At 42.4% G+C, this 22,520-nt stretch overlaps 1 protein-coding gene across 2 annotated transcripts in view; it reads right to left on the reverse strand.

The window, feature by feature from the left end:
* TP53BP2 (tumor protein p53 binding protein 2) overlaps positions 1 to 9,934 on the reverse strand; it is a 67,531-nt gene extending 57,597 nt beyond the window's left edge. Inside the window, exon 1 of one of the 2 annotated variants that reach the window (XM_012459751.3) lies at positions 9,659 to 9,934. In XM_012459751.3, coding sequence (XP_012315174.2) covers positions 9,659 to 9,685 — 27 coding nt within the window. In that variant the 5' untranslated portion in view covers positions 9,686 to 9,934. The remainder of the gene's footprint in view (positions 1 to 9,658) is intronic. The other variant, XM_012459752.3, reaches the window with a different exon arrangement.
* Between the last annotated feature and the right edge of the window lie 12,586 nt (positions 9,935 to 22,520).

Consider the following 22,520-nt stretch of genomic DNA (forward strand, 5'->3'; position numbering starts at 1 on the left):
AACTGCTGAAGCATGGAGGTGGGAGGCAAGGCAGAACAAACAAGAAGAGGTGGGTTAATTCCCAACCTACAAGCCACGAATGTGCTGTATAAACTTTCAATGCACAAAATTTGTTTTATATACACGCTGTTATGGCAAAGTCCGATAGAGGGGAGCGAGTCATGGAGAGCAATACTCAAGAGTGGAGAGCAATATGCAACGGGGTACAACTTGCTATGAGCAAGAGGAAAAGCAATTCCAAAGGAAGGCCGAAGGAACCACATGGTGACGGGATGCTCGTCAGCACAGCGCAAGGCACTCCCACTACTGTGCCACAGCCGGTGCTATGTTTTAAGAGCTGACTTGGTGTTTCGAGTCTTTCAATTACTTCCATTATGCAGCTAAAAATTCTGAAATGGAAATGTATCAATGACACAAAAAGGCTGAAATCCACTGGGCTAGAAAATAAAGGAACTTTCTTTTTTTTTTCTTTATTTTTTTAGTAGAGACGGGGTTTCACCATGTTGGCCAGGATGGTCTCGATCCCTTAACCTCGTGATCTGCCCGCCTCGGCCTCCCAAAGTGCTGGGATTACAAGCGTGAGCCACCACACCCGGCTAAAATAAAGGAATTTTCTATCTGACTAAAGAGTTTATATATTTTATGCCATAAGGAACAGAGGTCAGACTTGAAGAGTTCTGAAGAGGGAAGAAACACACTGCTGTTTCAGAAAGGCCAGCAGGGCAGAAGTGCGTTAAATGGACTGCAGGGGCAGGAAACAGAAAAGGTAAGAAAACAGATAAGGAGAGCATTACAACAGTCCAGGCAGGAGGGGACTGAAGCCAAACAGGTGCCCCAGGGATCTGTGTGCCCTGGTGACTCAATAGCTCCAGAAGACCAAAAAGAAGAAGGAAAGCAGGATAAAAGCCCAGGTCTCTGGCTATTAAAAGCAACAAGCAAAACCTACCAGAGAAAGATCCTATCTGCCTTTAAAATAAAAGCATTATCCAAAATAGATGCCCCCACTCACCTTTTCAGGAAATTAACAAAATTTCTGAAAATTACCTACATATTACAAACTAAGCAGTTATTATCTAGATCTCGTTGTAATCCAGAAAACACTGGCATGAAGAGACCATTTCTAGAATTAAAGTCAACTCTGACATGATTTTCCTAGATCACTGGCTACTTTATGTCAGAAAAATGAAGATACTATTTTTTTTTTAATTAAAAAAAAAAACAGTCAAGGATCTTTTAGGTTGAAGCATCAGAAGCTTCCAGGGCACTCTGGTCATGTGGTCAAAAGTAAAGCTAACCTGAAGCATTTTAGGACAGACTATAGCTTCCTTGAGAAACCTGATACACCCTACTCAGTTTTAAAGAAACATGGTGACAGAAGGCTTTCTCTCAAGCCTAAATTTAAACTGCTCTGTGTAGCTCGTCAGAGCTCTCTGCTGATATAAAAAGTATGGTTTCTCTTATGTCCCACAGTAAGAAGCTTGTGGATACAGAAGTGATCTTCCACTATTCCTGTCTTGTCTTTACTTCCAACCCTGGGCTAAGTGCTACTGTTTCTCCTTTCAACCCTGGGGCTTCTGAGGGTCACTAAAGCAAGTTATTACAGCAAGTGACAAACTCTTGAATGCCTTCACAACCAATTCTTACTGTCAGCTGGGCCTTGTGGTAAAAAATAAAAACTAAAAAACCCCTTTCATGTATTTTCAGCAGCTTTCTGTAGACTTTCCTACTCTTCCCACCTTGCCCAAGTCTTACACTCTGGCACCTCTAAGATCCACTGTCCACACAGCAAGAGTGAGCTTTCCTAATCAATCAGGTTGTCATTTTTTCTAACTAAACCTCTTCTGTGGCTTCCACGTCCCTTCCCATGCCACATCCACCCTTCCCTCTGGCCCGCGAAAACCTGTATGCTGATAGGTCTTTTGCCTCAGCCCTTGCCATTCAGCCCTCTGCCCAGAAAGCCCTGCCCCACCCTACCCTCCCAGCCTCCAGTGCTTCCTCCTGGCCTCTGCACCAGCCCCTAGTAATCATGCCCACTTGAACTGTTCCACTTGCAAATTTTCACAGGACTAGCTCCTTCCTGTCATTCAAGTCTCAGCTGAAATGTCATTTCCTGACCATCCAATCTAAAGTAGCCATCGCAGTCACATTACCCTTCTTAAATCCCATTTAACTCTCATGTTTTCCGTTTATTTTCTGTCTCTCCCACTCAAATCCCCCATTAAGCACTATGAAAGAAAGGTAAGCTCCCCGAAAACTTCCTTTCCTGCGTCCGTGGCATTTATAACCGTGCCTGGAAATACAGAAGATGTTCACTAAGTATATGTTGAGCAGATGTTATCCCAAAAAAACCATCCAAAAACAATCAAATGGTTAATGAGGGAGAATGAAGAGCAATGATTGAATGTGATTTCATTCAAAATCAGCCCCTAATTTATTTCCAACAAAGGTACCCGACTACACTGAATTGCTGCTCCTTACTACACAGACGGCCCTGAAGCTGCAAGTGGAGACAGACACTCGACTCCCATGTGGACACTTCAAAGTTGTTGCACCATTCGAGCAACTGGAAACGGCTGAATGACACTGGCCATCTCAGAGCAGACATTACATGTGTCCCTGTCCTCCACTTCTCCCAACATGCCTATCCTACTCCACTCCTTTATTAGGATAGTGCAAAAAAATAGTTGTGGTTTTGCCATTAAAGGTGATGGCGAGAACTGCAATTTCTTTTGTACCAACATAATACATCATCACCTGCAAGCTATACTTATAGGTATCATCTCAAGAAAGACCATTCAACACTCCTCACACAAAAGCTAATTATCACACCTCTTCTTTTTCCCTGCAGATGTGGAAGATCTGAGATCTCTACGGTAGTATTAGATAGAGGTGGGAAGAAGATGTTTTCTTTGCCCGGGAAGAGATAACCACCTCCACGTCATTTGAAAGTTGATAAGAGAACTATTTACCAATCTTCTCATCCAGTATGGATTTAAGTAAGGAAGATGTCTCCATTTCTCTTCTACTTTAAAACTACAATAGAGTTATGCTTTGAAAAGCAATTTTTGGAGTTACCATTAGCCAAAAGAAAATCATTATGACTGTTTGTCCTGTCAAACACATAAAAATATTCTAACCCAACCATCTGCCATCCTGAACAGAGCATGTGTTTGCAGGCAGACAGTTCAAATCTCAGGTCTACTAGTGATCAGAAACAAATTACTTAAACCCTTTGAGCTTCAAATTCCTTATCTGTTGAATGAGAGTGGGAAGATCAACTTCAGAGTGCAGCAAGGGGATTAGATGGAATGATCAACCTAAATCACCATACACAGCGTGAGGCATAGAAAGGGGGCTCCTCTTCATCCCTGCAAGGAAAGTTAGAGTGAAGCTTCCACTGCTCCTGCTTTTACATATAAATTGTTCACTCCCTGTGGAAGAACAGTAAGTTGCCTTCAACGTTTTTTGTTACCACAAGTAGTTTAAACTGTTTATCTATAATAGTTTCATTATGGTTTTCTACTACTTTCCTATGCTTGTGCCTTAAGGGATTTTGGGTTGACGTGTTTGAAATTTAAATAAAGTAGTATTAAGTTATAAATTTGTATCCAGAAAAACAATTGAAGTATGTATTTCGAAACTGAAAGTTTGGCCGGGTGCGGTGGCTCACACCTGTGTAATTCCAACAGTTTGGAAGGCAGATCACTTCAGGTCAGGAGTTCAAGTCCAGCCTGGCCAACATAGTGAAATGCCATCTCTACTAAAAATAGAAAAAAAAATTTAGCTGGACATGGTGGCACAGTCCTGTAATCCCAACTACTCAGGAGGCTGCTGCAAGAGAATCGCTTGAGTGAGCCCAGTGGGCCCAGTGGGTGGAGGTTGCAGTAAGCTGAGATTGATCCACATTGCACTCCAGCCTGGGTGATAGAACCAGGCTCTGTCTCAAAAAAAAAAGTGAAAATTCAGTACTTACTGGGCAAATGAACATATTCATCGAAAATCTAGTTCTATTATCATCCAAATAAATAATTTGTTTTTGAGTATATTTTACGTAAAAAAAAGTTTCTAAGTCTGTAAAACTACTTTTCCTGCCCATTATCTAATAATGCTTAAAATCTGCATTTCTTTGATAAGATACATTTACTTTGATAAGACAGTATACAAAGTGTTTTAAGAAATCACTAACTACTTAAAACTTAATGCTCCTAAAGGATCCCCGAATGACCAAACTTCTTGGCTTGCCCCAATAAGACACAGAATTTTAATGTCTCACCTACCACTCCAATATAACTATACATTTCATACACAGTCTCATCACCTATGTTTTCTTTTTTCAATTACATCTGATTAAAGAGAATGTTCTGTTCAGTACCCAGCACACCATCAAAAAACAAGTATTTAAATAATGTATAACTTAAATGGATGAGCTCAAAAGAACACTCTGGATTCCTAAACTTTTAAATCCTATTCTTAATCTGTGAGATCCTTGAAAAAGCTGGTGAGAGGTTTATAATACACGATGACAAATCATAAAAGCACGTATTAGTATGCAGTTATCCTATCTGAGCTAAGGAGAGGCTAAATAACATAAGCTTCAAGAATACTCAGTGTTAACTCAGCTCTAGAACAACTTTTTAAAGAGTGCCACACACTGTGGTACATCACAAAAAGAGATAAAGGTCTATAGCCTTCTTTAAAAGCTCCAGAAAACAAAGTTTTATTTTACTGTCTGCTGGGGCAGTGGGGATAAAGAGGAAGAGAACACAGTTCTTCCTAGAAGCAGTGTATGTGAATAAATGACTCTCTATGTCTCTTCCAGATAAATTCTCTTTTAATTGTTAAATATAAGAAGGTGTATGCTTGTGTAAATTTCTTTAATAAAGTCTAAATCTAGTTTCTCTGAAACAGGTATAAACACAGAAATTTTCAAACGTCTTTAAGCTTTTAATTAATACAGCTGAAGTCACAAGGCAACAAAACTAATGCAAATGAAATGTGAGATATTTTGCACATTTCTAAAAATAGATTATTTAACAGCCTTCAATAACTGTAATTCTATAAAGATAGGAAACTATCTTTTAGGGACCTAATCTAAACTTTATTCTGGAATAAAGCCTGATCTAAGCTAATTTACTACACTATTACTCAAAAGGAATTCTTTCAGAACATGATAAAATCATCTAAATAAAATGTTCCAGGCCAGGCATGGTGGCTCACGCCTGTAATCCCAACATGTTGGGAGGCCAAGGCAGGCGGATCACCTGAGATAGAGAGTTCAAGACCAGCCTGACCAACATGGTGAAACCCGGTCTCTACTAAAAATACAAAATTAGCCAGGCTTGGTGGCGGGCGTCTGTAATCCTAACTACTCAGGAGGCTGAGGCAGGAGAATCATTTGAACCCAGGAAGCAGAGGTTGCAGTGAGCCAAGATCGTGCCATTGCACTCTAGCCTGGTCAACAAGAGCAAAACTCAGTCTCAAAAAAAAAAACCCAAAATGTTCCAAACACAAAACTTGAAAGATTTTTAGTTTCAAAACACAATTTGAAATGTTCCAAACACAAAACTTGAAAGATTTTTAGTTTTAAAACACAATTTGTGTTTAGTGCAAATCTGCGCAAATAAAACCCGACCTTTGGAAATAACAATACAAGTATTTAAGCAAAAGTTAAGCTACTGATCTGTGGAGCTGCACACTTTACACAGTTATGCTCAGAAATACACAAATTCTACTGACCAGGTGGTCAAACTGCTAAAGGAAATACTGTAAAATCCCATTTTTTCCCCTAGACCCTGGAAATTAGAAGCTCAAATTATATTTTGCAGCATCATTAAATAACTAGAAATAATTATGCCTCTGCAACACTGAAATATAAAATGCCATAAACTTAGAAATTAAACTATGATCACTTCAACTGAGCTTTTTTAAAATAAGCTATTATTTTCTTTAAAATATCTGTACAAGAGCTATATGATGACATCCATTTGACTGCATTGTCATACAGTAGCCACCAGGCATGTGGCTATTTAAGTCTAATTAAAATTAACTTTTAAGTTCAGTTCTTCGTTCCCTTAACCACATTTGAAGCACAGTAGCCACATGTGGCTGGTGACTGCCATGCAGGACAGCACAGATACAGAGCATTTCCATTGCAGTTGGACATATATGCCAAATATACAGCATCTCCAACTACCAAGTGACAGGCAAAGTCAAGCCTTCTGGTTTTCCAGGTGGCACTGCCAAACACTGTGTAGTTTTGTAAAGAATTTTGTTAAATTTATCATTTCAACAGCAGGTACACACAAAATTTTTATTAAACTATTAGCTGAAAAGAGCAGAGTGTAGCTATTTTAGCGTTAGCCAAGCTCCTTCTTAAAAACACATTTTTGTTTTGAGTATAACACTTCACAAAATCAAAGTAATAAATAAAAGATATCTAATATAATTTTCAAATGACTAAGAATTTTTGCTTTTGATAACTGCCTCCCTTTGATATTCAAATTCAATGAGTGGATCACTAAAAAGCCAAATTCTCAAAGTGCAAATAATCTCTTCTTTAGTCAGGAAAAAGAAGATGTCAAGTATGAAAGTATAACCAGTTTCTCCTCAGCAAGTTGTGGAAATATCATAGAACTAGAGATACTAACAATGGCAGGTATGTGAAAGTGAGAGTAATTATCACCCCCATTTCTGCAGTACCCTATCATTACCTCTACTGTGATTCGCAGAGCTTGCTATTTATTTTTAGTTAGCCTTCTAAAACACATCTTCTACTTTCGGTTTTGGATCCAATTATCACTTCATGTCCCACATAAAAGAAAACCACTTGATCCTGTACCATTTGGTGAGAAAACACAGAAACACAATTTATTTGCACATTTTTAATATAATACAGTCTAAATAGTAAACCATTATCTTCAGAATGCCTTTAGAAGCAAATCAAGGAATGTACCTAATGCCACAGAACTGTATACTTAAGTATAGTTAAAATAGTAAATTTTATTTTATGTGTATTTTACCACAATAAAAATACATCAAGGCAATTGTCTAAATTCTGAAACTATCCATTTTTTCACATTAAATATGCTTTTCCTGATAAATTGGTTAGAATTTTTCAAAGTAATGTAACAAAATTTCATTAATGTTGAAATAAAAATCCAAGCATATTAAAAGCCAAAGATGAGAAATATATTTAAGAAAATAGGTTTAAGCCGGGTGTGGTGGTTCATGCCTGTAATCCCAGCACTTTGGAAGGCCAAGGCAGGCGGATCACCTGAGGTCAGGAGTTAAAGACCAGCCTGACCAACATGGGGAAACGCCATCTCTGCTAAAAATACAAAATTAGCCGGGTGTGGCGGCACATGCCTGTATTCCCAGCTACTCGGGAGGCTGAGGCAGAAGAATTGCCTGAACCCAGGAGGCAGAGGTTGCGGTGAGCCGAGATCACTTCATTGTACTTCAGCCTGGGCAACGAAAGCAAAACTCCGTCTCAAAAAAAAAAAAAAAGAATAGTTTTATTTTCAAATATCCAAAATATTACAGTATAAAGACACATATAGGCCAGGTGCGGTGGCTCACGCCTATAATCCCAGCACTTTGGGAGGCCGAGGCGGGTGTATCACGAGGTCAAGAGATCGAGACCATACTGGTCAACATGGTGAAACCCCGCCTCTACTGAAAATACAAAAAAAATTAGCTGGTCATGCTGGCGCACGCCTGTAGTCCCAGCTACCTGGGAGGCTGAGGCAGGAGAATTGCCTGAACCCAGGAGGCAGAGGTTGCGGTGAGCCGAGATTGCGCCATTGCACTCCAGCCTGGGTAACAAGAGCGAAACTCCGCCTCAAAAAAAAAAAAAGACACATATAGCATAAGGTTACTAAATGAAAAATTATTTCATATTTTTATATATAACAAATCTGAGAATCTCCAGTTTAACCAACACTGGAAATTCACAGGCTTTTATCTAGTCCCTATTGCAAGCTTACTGTACTAATCACACTTCCTTCGTAAACATAACTCTTATCCTCAAAACCACCCTAAGAGCTGAGTACTATTATCCCCATTTTACAGATGATGAAACTGAGGAGCAAATTTTTTAAGTGCCTACAGTCACTAAAGATAGTAGCTGAGCAATATTGAAGTGTTAGTATAACTTCAAAGCTGGTGTACGTGCCACCAACCACATTGAGTCTGTGTTAGGATTCTGTTCTGACATCAGAAAGGCAATCAGAGGAACCATATTGCTAAATTGAATTTACTCTCAAGAGCCACATAACTTTTTATGAATTCGGCTACACACCAGATACCTTGGTATGGTATCTCCAAAGGATATCTTGACATAAAACAAGCAAGAAACCATATAGCAACAACTGATTCTCTTGCTCCTAGTATTAGGAAAAATTCACAGACAATCTGTAAAAGTTATTTCAACAAAAAGAAATGTAAATCCAGGAAACAAACATCTTAACAGCAAAATCCATCACCCTTATCCATCGTCCATTATTTCAATATTGGGCATTCACACCGCAACTTGACTTTATAACCAGGCATTAAACTAAAATAAGATGCATAATGCTATTAATACTTTCAAATTCCTTGAATCCTGGCAAGACAAAATATCCTAAACCATCTAAACCCAATTACTAATTCTAGTGAACTGTTAAGTCGCCCCAATAAGTGAGAGTTTAGGATGCCCTCCATGACACAAGCAGGGGGCCAGAGGACAGCATATTATACTCTGCATGTGTGACTGAAAATTTACTCATCACTCCATTCCACAGACTTTATAAAAGTAAAAGCTGTCTGTTTCTTTGTTTAAGCAAATGGAGCCATAAGCACAGGAAGCCTGCAAGATGTCCCCGTTTCAGTGGGAGAGGTCCAAAAACAACTTCCACGAAGAAACTCGCTACTGAAGATTGCAGAAGCCACCACAACCCTCCATTCCAAGATCGCTGAAGGACAGAAACATTTCAGAAATGTCCCAAACCTGCTGTTCACCTGTGGTCTGGAACAGCCTGCGGAGCTCCTACAGAACGCACTAATCCTCTGCGGAGGTCTTGCTAAACAAGCTGTGGGAAACGAAGGGCGCCAGGCAAGTACGCTTTCCTGCGATCTAAAACTTCCTAGACTGCATTTACCAAAACCAGTTTCCACAAAGAGATAGGAGTGACTTAGCTGCTACTGAGGATATAAGGATCGAAATTCAATTAAAAACAAAGGTACTCGTTCCAGTAACGTATGTTTCACTCCAGTAAAAAGTTAAAAGAAAAAAAAAAAAAAAAGACAAAGCAAAGAACAAGGTTCCCAGTTCCCGTATTCTTGACCTTCAAGAACTTAAGAAAAGTCAAGACCCAGTGAAAGACGAAAAGTTTGAGTGGCTGCTGGGCTCGCGGGCGGCTCGCCGGACTCCGGAGCAGCTGGGGAAAGCCGCTTCGCGGTCAGGGTCTCGCAGCGCCCCCACGCCGGCGGTGGGCAGGGAGCCCTAAGGATGGAACCTCCCCCTCCCGAAACCCCGGAAAGGCTCGGAACGCCCCGACCCCTCGGCGCGGGCTCCGGACCCCGGGCTCCTTCCCCGACGCGCCCGAGGACGCGGACCAGCCCCCCCGCCCACGGCCCTACACGATTCCAGGCCCGACGCCCAGGCCGCTCGTCCCCTTACCGGCATCATTTTGGACCCGAACCGCATGGAAGCGGATGGCCAGACTGCGGCCCCGGCCGAGCGGAGGCGCCCCGGGGTTCGCGGGTGCGGGGGAGGGGAGCAGAGAGCGAGGCCGCCCGGACCTGTTGCGAGGCGGCGGCGCGCGGGTCCGCAGGGCCCTTCGCGCGGCTGAGGCGCCACCAAGCCCTGGGCCCAAACCCCCGGCCGGACCCCCTGACGCGGCTTTGTCTCCCCGACGCTCGCGACGGCCGGGACTCCCCCTTCCGCTCCGAAACCAACTAATCCCGGGCCGGGCCCCAGCCCAGCCCGCGCCGGCTCCGCCCCCCGCGCGGACCCCGCCCGCGGCACGCCTGGAGGCCTGGGGGAGGGGAGGGGAGGCCGCGGGAACGGAGCCGCGCGCGCCTGCGCGGGCCTGGCGGCGTGGACAGGGAGCGGCGGGAGACGGCTGCCTTTCCTTTCTTCACCTCGGACTGAAGCGCGGCCGGGGTCGCGCGGCGGAGCGGCTGGAGCGCGCGCCTCCTAGCGGAGCCGGGGCAATTGGAAGGCGGCGCCTCAGGAAAACAGAGTGCTAATGAAAGGCACCAAGCCGCGCCGGGGCTGCCGCCGTCCCTTCCTCGGCAGCTCCGAGTCGTGCGAGGCAGGGGACACTTTGCCTTCAGAAGCGGACCCCCGAGGCTGGGCTCGTAGACGGGGTCCTCCCGCGGCCGCGCAGCAGGGGGACCCCCGGCGAAGGCCCGGGCGGCGCGGCGGAAACGACCCCGTCCCGACAAAATGGAGTTCCCCGTGTGGCTTCAGCCCGCGGCGCGTTCCTCGAGCTCCTCGGTGACCCTGCTCTCGGCTTGTTCGCCTTTCCCCTCATTTGCCGCCGTGCAAATTCTTATTTAAAACTCGTGTTACTTGCTGTGATGTTCACAGACATATACCGCAGACTGGATAAAGGGGTAACTTTTATGTGGTATATGTTTTACCACAATAAAAATAAAAAAAGAGGCGTAAAATGTGTCAGGTAGCATTCCGAGGAGCTTTCCGGGGGGGCGGTGCTGGGAACACCCCGCAAGCAGCCTCCCGATGCCAGGAACCAGTGGATATCATCCTTTTCCAGGGAGGGAGGCCAAGGCCTAAGGAAATGGCAGGGCTCCCTTCCAAAGAGTAGCAGAGCAGGTTCAGGCTCCTCTTCCACCTTCCAGGGAGACACAGACTCCGGGAACCCTAACTCCAGAAAGCTTCGTTCTAGTAAGTTGTCTGTGCAAGCTCACTCAGAATCACTTTTCTCTGTGTTTATACATGATTCTGGGACCTGAAGTGGAGTAAAGCCCCTGGATTTATCTAGTTTCAAGAACAGACAATTCTTAGTCCACCATATCCCTTGCCAGAATCTCCATCGAACTCCCTATTGCGCCATCCTAGCAGCTGTATCTGGAAACATTAAATTACAGTTAATTCAGTTAGAATTTAACGTTCTCGGCCAGGCGCGGTGGTTCACGCCTGTAATCCCAGCACTTTGGGAGGCCGAGGCGGGCGGATCACCTGAGGTCATGAGTTCGAGACCAGCCTGGCCAACATGGAGAAACCCCCGTCTCTACTAAAAATACAAAAATTAGCCTGGCATGGTGGCAGGTGCCTATAGTCCCAGCTACTCGGGAAACTGAGGCAGGGGAATCGCCTGAACCCGGGAGGCAGAGGTCACAGTGAGCCGAGATCGTGCCATTGCACAACAGCCTGGGGGAAAAGAGTGAAACTCCGTCTCAAAAAAAAAAAAAAAAAGACATTTAACGTTCTCAAAATATCTGGTTTAAAGCCTTATTTTCTAATTTTTTTTTCCCAAGGCCTGATACGGGAGCCTGCCTGGCAAATTCTGGGGCCATCAAGGGGGCTCAGATAGCTGGAGTAGACGATGAGGGGAGTAGTGGGAGATGAGATGGAATGATGTGAAGGGCCAGACAAGGAGGGCCTAGTAGGCTATTCTAAGGACTTTACATTTGCTGAATGAAATGGGGAGTTATGGAAAGATATGATGATCCACAGTCACCCAGAATAAGAATTCTGGATATTGGTCACTAAACCTCCAGTTCTCACCAAAAAAACCATGACTCATTACCACCCTAAAACTGGTTGTACACGATAGTAAATTATATTTATTATGAGCATTGGCTGCCCTGGCTTATTAATAAAATGATTACAATAGAAATGGAAGCAAGGAGAGGAGAATTGTTATAAGACTGTCCAGTTCTATTTCTTTACTGTCTGTTTTCACAAATGCCCTGCCCAAGAGAAGGGAGGAGAAAAGGGACAGCAGTTGGCAATATGTCCTGAAACTCACTTCTAGCCAATTGAGAATTCCTAGCTGCCAAATAGCAGGTATGTTTATGTTGAGTGCTTTTTTTTTTAAATCATAGAAGCATGAAACCAAAGAACCCTTGTCTGTGCTTTGGTTTCATTCTCAGATTTTGTACCATTCACATATGGCTCTCAGAAGGTTTGTTTTCTACCAAGTTTCACTTTCCACTCCCACCCTCACCTGCTTATTCTTTCAAGAGCCTCTGTTTGGTTCTCCCTACTCTATAATTCTCTATTCAACTCCAAGAAAGATAAGTCAAATTACCACATTCTGAGTGGGGAAGAGCTACCTTCTCCTTTGGCTCTCACCCCACCCCTTGGCACAGTGTGGTTAATTATCTGTTTGGCTTGAGTTCAAATGTTTAAGTTCCCAACTTTCTCCCTGTGTTACTCTTTCTCATCTTCCACAGATTTCCAAACTTTGAGTCCCTCTCTCTTCTCAAAAGATGAACTCCCATCTTAGCCAATGAAACAGAGACTACTGAGCTTGCACTCCTGCAATATATATTCCCTTCACCTCCAACTCATCTGGGTTCTTCTCTACCCTCTCCCCACTCCTTTTATTGGTCTATTTTACTAATACTTGTGTGGCTGTATTTTGCCAGGCACTGTTCTAGACTCTAGAGGTAACAGAGAAGAGACTTGCCTTCATGGAGCTTATTTTCTAGTTGGGAGGAACTGGACAACAAACACATGAATAAGGGAATAATAAATGCTATGAAAAAAAAGAAACTAGGTAAACCTAAGAGAATAGCATCTATTTTAGATAGGGTGGCCAGAGAAGGCCTCTGAGGAATGAGGGGAGGGAGGGAATCGGACTCTAAGCAGTGGGAACAGTAAGGACAAAGAGCTTGAGACAGTCTTGTGCTTGGTATCTCAAAGACATAGCAAAAAGACCAGTGTGCCCAGGGCAGAGTGAACAAGGAGAGGAGTGATAAGAGAGGTGAAAGATGTAGCCAGTGCCTGGGTCATGTAGAATCATTTAATATTCCACCAATTATCCTCCCTCTTGAAACCAAAGATACTCCATTTTTACAGGTTCCTTAACCTACAGGTTTATGCAGTTTCCTCCTACATTCACCTCAAGTTAGCAGTAATCTGAAAAAAAGATGGGGCAGAAGCTTGTGTATCAAGCCTCTTTGGATCCATTTATACTTTTTCCCTCTGCCTTAAAAACCTTCTCCTCCCTCCACCTTACCCTACATGGTAAACTTCTATTCATCTTTCAAGTCCCTACCCTAAATGCCCTAAATGTCACTTTTTTTAAAAGAGACAAGGGGCTGGAGTGCAGTGGCATGATTATAGCTCACTGTAACCTCAAACTCCTGAGCTCAAGCCATCCTCCCACCTCAGCCTCCCAAGTAGCTGGGATTACAAATATGTATCACTATGCCTGGCTAATTTTTAAACGTTTTGTAGAGACAGTTTCTCACTGTGTTGCCCAGGCTGGTCTCGAACTCCTGGACTCAAGCAGTCCTCCTTCCTCAGCCTCTCAAAGTGTTGGGATTACAGGCATGAGCCACTACACTGGCTAAGTGTCACTCTTAGGGTCCTGTTTGATGCTTCTCACACAGAATTAATCAAATACTTCATGTATATTCCAAAGTACCATGTTATGATATTTACAACATGACAGGAAAAAAACCACATCTGTCTCCCAAACTAGCTGCAATGGCAAAAACTATTTCTTACTCATTTATTTGTATATCTTCAGCCCTAATATTGTGTCTAGGGCATAGTAGATACTCAGTGGTATAGTACCTAATAAATGCTTACCATGCTGTCTTTTCCCTTTACTAGGTACAGGAAATTTTGTCCTGATTACTGCAATAGTCTCAGGCAGGTCTTCCTACATCTCCTCTTGCCCACTGCAATTCATTCTCTACCCTAGGGCTTAGCAAACTACAGCCCAAATTTGGCCCTCTGCCTGTTTTTGTATTGCCTATAAGCAAAAATCATTTTTACATTTTTAAATTGTGAAGGAGAAAATCAAAACAAGACAAAGAATATTTTGTGACATGCAAAAACTATATGAAATTCAAATTTCAGTGTCCACAAATAAGGTTTTATTGGAACACAACCACATTTACTTATTTATGTATTGTCTAGGGCAGCTTTTAAGCTACTATAAGAGTTAAGTAGTCGTAACAGAGCGTGTTTGGCCAGCAAAGCCGAACTATCTGGAAATGTGCTGACTTTTGCTCTACCTAGCAGCAACAATAATCTTTTTAACATACATGTAATCATGTCACTCCCATGCTTAAAACTTTTCATCCAAGTAGACAGGGATATGGATGGGCTAGAACTAAAGGCTGAAGGCTGTTGGGGTCAGGTGATGAGCAATACCTGGAAGTGAAGAGTTACATTTTTCTCTCTTCTGTATGCTCTAAATTTTAGATAATAAAATGGCTTTAAAAAAGAAAAGCCTTCCATTGCTTTTTATTGTTATTAGGATAAAGAATACTTCTTAACACTGCCTCTAAGCCCTCACATGGTCTATTTCATGCCCACCCTCCAAGGTAGTTGGGGTAGGAAGAAAGCCCAACAGACATATATATCTCCTCATATTCATGACAAAAGATTCAAAATTGGTAACTTTGTAGGATAAACTCAGTGCTTCAAAGACATATATCTATGATACATGACTCTAGCTTGATTTGGCTAAAGTAATTCCCTGCTTTATTGGTAACTCATGGAACAAGGAGCTCATGATTTCTTCTACTGTCAGTTCTTTCTCCATTACCTCACCCCCTCCTCACTCATCTAGTCTGCCTTTCAGCCTCATCCATCCTCTGAAACAGCTCTTGCCAGAGTCACCAATGGCCTCTGTTTCACTGATTTAATAAACATCTTCAGTCTCTTCGTCCTCAACCTTCTAGCACCACTTAGCTGTTGCTCATTCCTCCCTTTCAAAACACTCTTTTCTCTTGACTTATATGAGAAAGCTCCTACAGTTTTTCTCCTACCTCCCTGATTGCTTCATGGTATCTTTTGAAGGCTCATTTTTCTTCACCAGCATTTACATGTTGAAGGTCCTTGAGTCTCAGTCCTAGCCATTTCCTCTTTTCACTGACTACCTTCCCTTCTTCCCTAGAAAGTTGTCTTCACGGTCCTAAACCTCATCTACACACGTCTCTTTTTTTTTTTTTTTTTTGAGAGATGGAGTCTTGATCTGTTCCTGGGCTGGAGTGCAGTGCTGCTATCATAGTTCACTGCATCCCCAAACTCCTGAAATCAAGCAAGACTCCTACCTCAGCCTCCTGAGTAGCTGGAACTACAGGTGCACACCATCATGTATGGCTAATTGTTAACTTATTTATTTTGAAATGGAGTTTCACTCTTGTTGCCCAGGTTGGAGTGAAATGGTGCATTATTAGCTCACCACAACCTCCACCTCCCAGGTTCAAGTGATTCTCCTGCCTCAGCTTCCTGAGTAGCTGGGATTACAGGCACCTGCTACCATGCCCGGCTAATTTTTGTATTCTTAGTAGAGACAGGGTTTCTCCATGTTGGTCAGGCTGGTCTTGAACTCCCAACCTCAGGTGATCCACCTGCCTCGGCCTCCCAAAGTGCTGGGATTACAGGCGTGAGCCACCACACCCAGCCTATTTTTATATTTTTTTTGTAGCTGCAGGATCTCACTGTGTTGTGCAAGCTGGTCTCAAACTCCTGGCCTCAAGCAATCCTCCTGGCTTGCCCTCTCAAAGTGCCGAGATTACAGGTATAAGCCACCCCACCTGGCTAATTTTTTATATTTTCAACCTAGGCTGCTTCTCTAGGCTCTAGAACTGCACTGTCCAATGCAAAAATCACTAGCCACATATAGCTCTTGGGCACTTGAAATGTGGCTAGTGCAACTGAGAAACTAAATCTTTTATTTTAATTTAAATGTAAATGGTCACAGGTGAATAATGGCTAAAATACTCAGTAGTATAGATACAGAACACTTCCATCATCACAGAAAGCTCTATTGAATAGTGCTGGATTTCCATATCAACGTGTCTCAGCTCAGCATGTCTAAAACCAAGGGATAGTCTTTATTCCCAATCCTGATTCTTTTCTAGCATTTCCTGTCTCAGTGTATGCCACTAGTGTTCTTTCATTTTCTCAAGCCACAAACCTGAGAATCATGTTTGACCTTATTTCTCCCTAATCTCTAAGATCTATTCAGTCATCAAGTTCTACTCATTTCATTTCCTAAATATCTCATCAAACTGCCTTTCTTCCTTTACTACCTCCATGCTGTTCAAGCTACCATCATTTCTCATAAATCTGATCACAAGATAGCCCTGCTTAATGTCCTTCCTTAGCTCTGCCTCCAAGCCCTTGAATGTCTGTCCCTGCCCGTCCTTCAGCCTTACTAGGTACCACAGTCCTCTCCCTCTGTGAGACTCAGCCACATCATCATTTTTAGTCCCCATTTTGCCCTTCATGCTTCCTCTAGCACATGCTGTAGCATAGTTCCAAGGAGCTAACCTTCACACCGTGTGTCACCACTGAATATTTACACTGGTTTGTGTTACTCAATTAATGTTAGTCTTTCCCACATTACTGTAACCCACAGGTAGGGACCTCTACTCATCCTTGTTTAGCATGAATTCTTCAGTACTTAAAACAGGGCTCAGTCCATAGTAATATAATTAATTAATTAAAGAGTGAATAAATGAATGAGTTATTCATTTGGCTGTAGCTTACATAATTCAAGTCAGTGTTTTGTACATTTCCCAGTTATATGGCCACAGATTCTATTTGTCACCCCAAATAGCCATCTCCTAAGTGCCTACACGAAGTTCTGATTGAATGAGAGTGAAAGGATATATGGAATGTAAATCCCTTGCTGGAGTACAAACCTGAAGTGCTTGCCCTTCTGATGATTGGCCAATGGTGTTGTCATTCATAAAGAACTATATTTATGAGGCCAGGTGGTGGCTTGCACCTGTAATCCCAGCACTTTGGGAGGCCAGGGCAGGAGGATCATTTGAGGTTAGCCTGGCCAACATGGTGAAACCCCATCTCTGCTAAAGATACACTGGCCAGGCACGGTGGCTCATGCCTGTAAGGCAGGAGGATCACCTGAAGTCAAGAGTTCAAGACAAGCCTGGCCAACAAGTCAAAACCTCATCTCTACTAAAAATACAAAAATTAGCTGGGCATGGTGGTCGTTGCCTGTAATCCCAGATACTCGGAAGGCTGAGGCAGGAGAATTGCTTGAACCCAGGAGGCAGAGGTTGCAGTGAGCCAAGATCGCACCACTGCACTCCAGTCTGGGCAACACAGCAAGACTCTGTCTCAAAATAAATAAATAAAATAAATAAATAAATAAATAAAACATACAAATTAGCCTGACATGGTGACATGCACCTGTTATCTTGGCTACTCGGGTGGCTGAGCCAGAAGAATCGCTTGAACCTAAAAAGTGGAGACTGCAGTGAGCCAAGATGGTGCCACTGCACTCCAGCCTGGGCAACAGAGTGAAACTCTGTCTCAAAAAATAAAAATAAAAAAAATGATATTTGTAATTATCATGTTACCATGCAACACTTGAAAACAAAATCTAAGTGATGAGATTTCAGAAAGAAAAATTAAGGGTTCTCTATTGACAAGCAAGAGTTTTAGCCTGAAATACTGAAAATAGGCTTGCAACTGCCAAGGACTCACAAAAGCCCATTGGCCACCAATGAAGTCTGTCACAGCTTATTCTACTATAAGGAATGTACATGTATTTCTTCTTGGTCTTCACTTAAACACACAATGTTAGATGAGAATGAACTGCATTTTAATCATTTTTAAATCATTTTAAACTTGGGAGTCATTCAAGTATTTTTCAAGAATACCTATGAAAAGCACACTGGTTTTACAGATATATGGCCTAAGTGCCTTGGAGGAAAGGACCAATTCTTAAAGTTCTTGGCATTCCCTTTAGCCTAGCACACAATGTTTGACTCTCAATTACTAAATGAATGTAGTCCTGTTGGTGCCACAAAAGTTTTTCTCTGAATAACTAAAGATAAACAATTAGAAAAGGAAAAACAAACCAGAAGATTTTATATCACCATTTAAATCCCACTTATGACGAATCCATAACTCACTTCTAATAACTGTCATGTGTAACATTTAAGTTAGTTATTAATTGACAGTTGAGAATACTTTGCCCTACCTCCTATTGTTGCCCAGGGTAGATTAATTGACAAAGAGTAACTTCTTTTTTTTGTATTTTATTGGGCAATCTCTGAACCCTAGAACAGATTCAGAGAGACTCCCAAGACTAACATTTCTAAAAGTCTTGGCCAAGCTCGTTTTTTACTGGTCTAGTTAAGGCTCAGAGGGAGCTTTTAAAAGGTCCGCTGAGAAGGTAAATTTAGACTACAAAACTGAAAAAGGAGAGTATCTGCTGAGAGAGAATTTTCACTTCAAACTGGTGAGTCCTCAAACTGTAATCACTGAAGATTTTTTTTCTTAAAGTAATTGTTTTCTGAAATATATTTTCAAACATACATCACATTTACCACATCTAATACAATAAATATGAAATTGAAGAAACAAAGCATGCTTATACAAAAGAACCAACTATAGCAAGCTCTCCCTGTCCATTTAAATATGCATTTAGCCCAGCATGGTGGCATGCACCTATAGTCCCAGCTACAAAAATAAATAAATAAACATGCTTTTCTTTACCGCTGAATATAAATTTACATTAAAGTTTTCAATTTAATTCAATAAACACGGCTGGATGTCTATTATAAGCCAGTCACTGTCTGGGGCACATCTGTGTAAAATGAAGTACACATAAAATTGAAGGCACTTGGCCAGGTGTGGTGGCTAACGCCTGTAATCCCAGAACTTTGGGAGGCCAGGGCAGGTGGATCACCTGAGGTCAGGAGTTCGAGACCAGCCTGGCCAACATGGTGAAACCCTATCTCTACTAAAAATACAAAAATTAGCAAGGTGTGGTGGCACACACCTGTAGTCTCAGCTACTCAGGAGGCTGAGGCAGGAGAATTGCTTGAACCTGGGAGGTGGAGGTTGCAGTGAGCTGAGGTCACCTGGGCAACAAAGCGAGACTCTGTCTCAAAAAAAAAAAAAAAAGAAAAAAAAGAAAGCATTATTTTAAGAAGCCTATAGGTAGGAAATCTTTTCATTGCCATAATAGTTGTGCGATTGGTACTTTTGTTCTCCTCATTTTATGAATTTTAGGAACTTGAGGCACACAGAGAGGTTAAGTAACTTGTCTGAAGCTTCCCAGCTGGTAAGTGGCAGAAGCTAGGATTTGAACCCAGATGCTTTGAGTCTAGAGTCTACATTCTTAACTTGTGTGCTATTGTTCCTTTACCACTGTTCTATTCTTCAGTACTTCTCTAGCAAGTACAAGAAGGCAAGGGGCCAGCCAGTGGGGATACAAATGTAAGTAAGTCAAAGCACATGCAATCTAGCAGAGGAAAACATACCTACGAGCACATGAGTGAAATCAAATGCACTGGTGCTCTGGCTGAAGCCCACACAGGGATAGTTACCTTATCCCCTGACCCTCCCAGGATGAGACAGTCAGGAAAGCCCTCACTGGGAGGAGGGCTCATTAACTGAGTTCAAAAGATGAGCCCACCATCTTAGGTTGGTTCAGTTGGCATATTTTCTGTTTCGCTTATTTGAAACCTTGATTTACTAGGAAGAAATTTTATTTCATAGAAACTAAGTTTCATTGTCTACTATATGCATAGCAATATGAAATATGTAAATAAGACATCATCTATGCCCTAGAGGAACTTATATACTCAGGAGAGGGGAAATGCAGGCAGAAATAATAACTATGTCCACCATTTATAGCACAATTACTGTATGTCAGGCATCATGCTAAGCCCTTTACAAACATTTCCTCATATTCCTTCATTACCCTATAGGAAAGTACTATTATCTCCATTTTACAGATAGAGAGAAACCGAAGCTTAGAGATGCTAACTTACTGATTGATTCAACAGATAACTTTCTAAAAACCTGATATGTATGTGCTGGGTACAATTCTAAACTTTAGGGATACAGTGGTAAAAAAGACAGTTAAGTTCCTCCTGCCCTGCCCTGCTCTCTAGATGTTTTTATTTTTTTTATTTTTTTTATTTTTTGACAGGGTCTCACTCCATCACCTAGGCTGGAGTGAAGTGGCGTGATCAAGGCTCACTGCAGCCTCACCCTCTCCTGGTTTAGGTGATCCTCCCGCCTCAACCTCCAGAGTAGCTGGGACTACAAGTGCATGCCACCATTCCCAACTAATTTGGTAATTTTTATAGAGATAAGGTTTAGCCACGTTGCCCAGGCTGGTCTCAAACTCCAGGGCCCAAGGTGTCCATGTGCCTCGGCCTCCCAAAGTACTAGGATTACAGGCGTGAGCCACTGTGCCCGGCTTAGAAGTTTTTATTCTAATTGGGGATGACAGATGATAAACAGATAATAAAGTAAATACATAAACGCTACGAAGACACTAAAATAAGATGGTGCAATAGTGACTGAAGTGAGGCATTTTGGAAATAATGGTGAGAAAAGTTCTATCCAAAGATATGACATTTGAACTGAGATCTGAGTGACAAGAAGAAACTATTCTCGGGCTGGGCACGGTGGCTCATGCCTATAATCTCAGCACTTTGGGAGGCCAAGGCAGGCAGACCACGAGGTCAAGAGATCAAGACCATCCTGGCTAACACAATGAAACCCCGTCTCTACTTAAAATACAAAAATCAGCCAGGTGTGGTACGCCTGTAGTCCCAGCTGCTCGGGACGCTAAAGCAGGAGAATTGCTTGAACCTGGGAGGCGCAGGTTGCAGTGAGCCAAGATCCAGCCTGGGTGACAGAGCAAGACTCCATCTCAAAAAATAAAAAAAATCCTCAATTATCCTCAGAAGACCTGGATGAAAAGGGTCTCCGGCAGAGAGAACAGCAAATGCAAAGACCCTGAAAAAGTGAGCTTGGCCTGCTGGAGAGGCAGAAGAAAGGCCAGAACAGCTAGAGCAGAGGGCCTCACCCAAATCGCACAACTCATAAATAGCAGAGATGATTCAAATCTATGCCTGCCTTAGGTGAAAACCACTATGCAATATTGCCTAAAGAAACAAAGAGTCCTGTGTGTTGTCATCACTGGGTGTGTTTTTAAGTTAACTTGAGCAATATCCAAAGGCAAGCGAACATATGGAATCAAAAGAGGAGGAAAAGAGAGGAAACTCTTGCAAACAGAAAGGGCTTCCTCTAAAACAGGAGATACAAAGACGAGTAAGGCACTATACTGCACGAGCTGTATCAAACCCCGCTTCATCAAGCCCTAGTCTTAATCTCAACCCATTATGCATCCTCAATTCTTATCTTAGTCTGGAATCTCTTGCAGGGGTGATGGAATGCAGCTCTGATACTTCAGATTAGAAGTTCAGATAAGCTTAATCTAAAAAATTCTTCCAGCTTCTCCCAGGTGCCAGCAGGGGTACAAGTACAGTCTGAAGGGTTCATACTTCTGGTGGCTCCAAGAGAAGAGCCATCTGGGCAAGAAGGCAGCAGCCATCTGGGCAAGAAGTTCTGCAGGAGGCGGTGCAGAGCTGGCTAGTCAGGCTGTAATTAAACCAGTGTGTGAGTGTTCAGACAGGAGCTGTTACTGAGATAGTAATCATAAGGTAAGTGGCAGAGAACCAAATTGTGGGCAGGGCAGGCTCAAGTTGCCAAGCAAGCTGTCATAGACAAGAAGGGCAGAAAACCTGAATGAAACATAACACCACAGATGAATCTAAGACAGACCTGTTGTTCTGACACCTAACTGGGTCAGATGAGCCCATTTTTACTTGAGTCAGCCTGGATTTAACTGTGTAGCTCTGCTCCAAAGAAATCTCAATTCGTATTAAAAGGCTGGGTCCCTCCCTGCATCCAGGCACGCAGTGTCATACCCTAGCTCAGCTGAGAGAGGAAGTTTAGCCCAAGTTCCCTGCTGACAGTTGGCACTAAAGAAGGTGCTCTTCTAGAGTGTGGTCTGTGATGTTCTGCCTGCCTGACCTGTGGGTGGTGGGCAAAGGTGCACATCTACGCTGAGATTTATAAAAGCAGCTCCTCTGACAAATGGGCTGAATTATGAACTGCATTCTTTCATGATGTGATTAGGAAAAAACCATGTGTATGTAGTAGTAATAGGAACTACCTTTGATTTTTAAGTTCCATGACAGATCTTGAAAGTATACAACATATAATATCTTATTATATCTCATAATGACCCTATGAAATCAATACTATTAATATTCCCAGTTGACAGATAAAGAAATTTGAACTTAGATAAGTAACTTATACAAGGGGTACAAGTGAGAAGTAGTAACAGGTCACTCTAATGCAAAAGCCTGTGTTCTTCATTTTTTAAATCAACTTTATTGAGGTAGTTTGTATACAGGGTAATGCATGTATTTTAAATGTATACTTATTTGAGTTTTGACCCTTCCAAATACAAACAGATCAAGCTATATAACATTTCTTTCATCCTCAGATCCCTTGGTATTAGTCTTCCCTACACTGG

Source organism: Aotus nancymaae, unplaced genomic scaffold (assembly GCF_030222135.1).
Source record: "Aotus nancymaae isolate 86718 unplaced genomic scaffold, 86718_ANA_hifiasm-v0.15.2.pri h1tg000032l_0, whole genome shotgun sequence".
In the NCBI taxonomy this organism is placed as follows: domain Eukaryota; kingdom Metazoa; phylum Chordata; class Mammalia; order Primates; family Aotidae; genus Aotus; species Aotus nancymaae.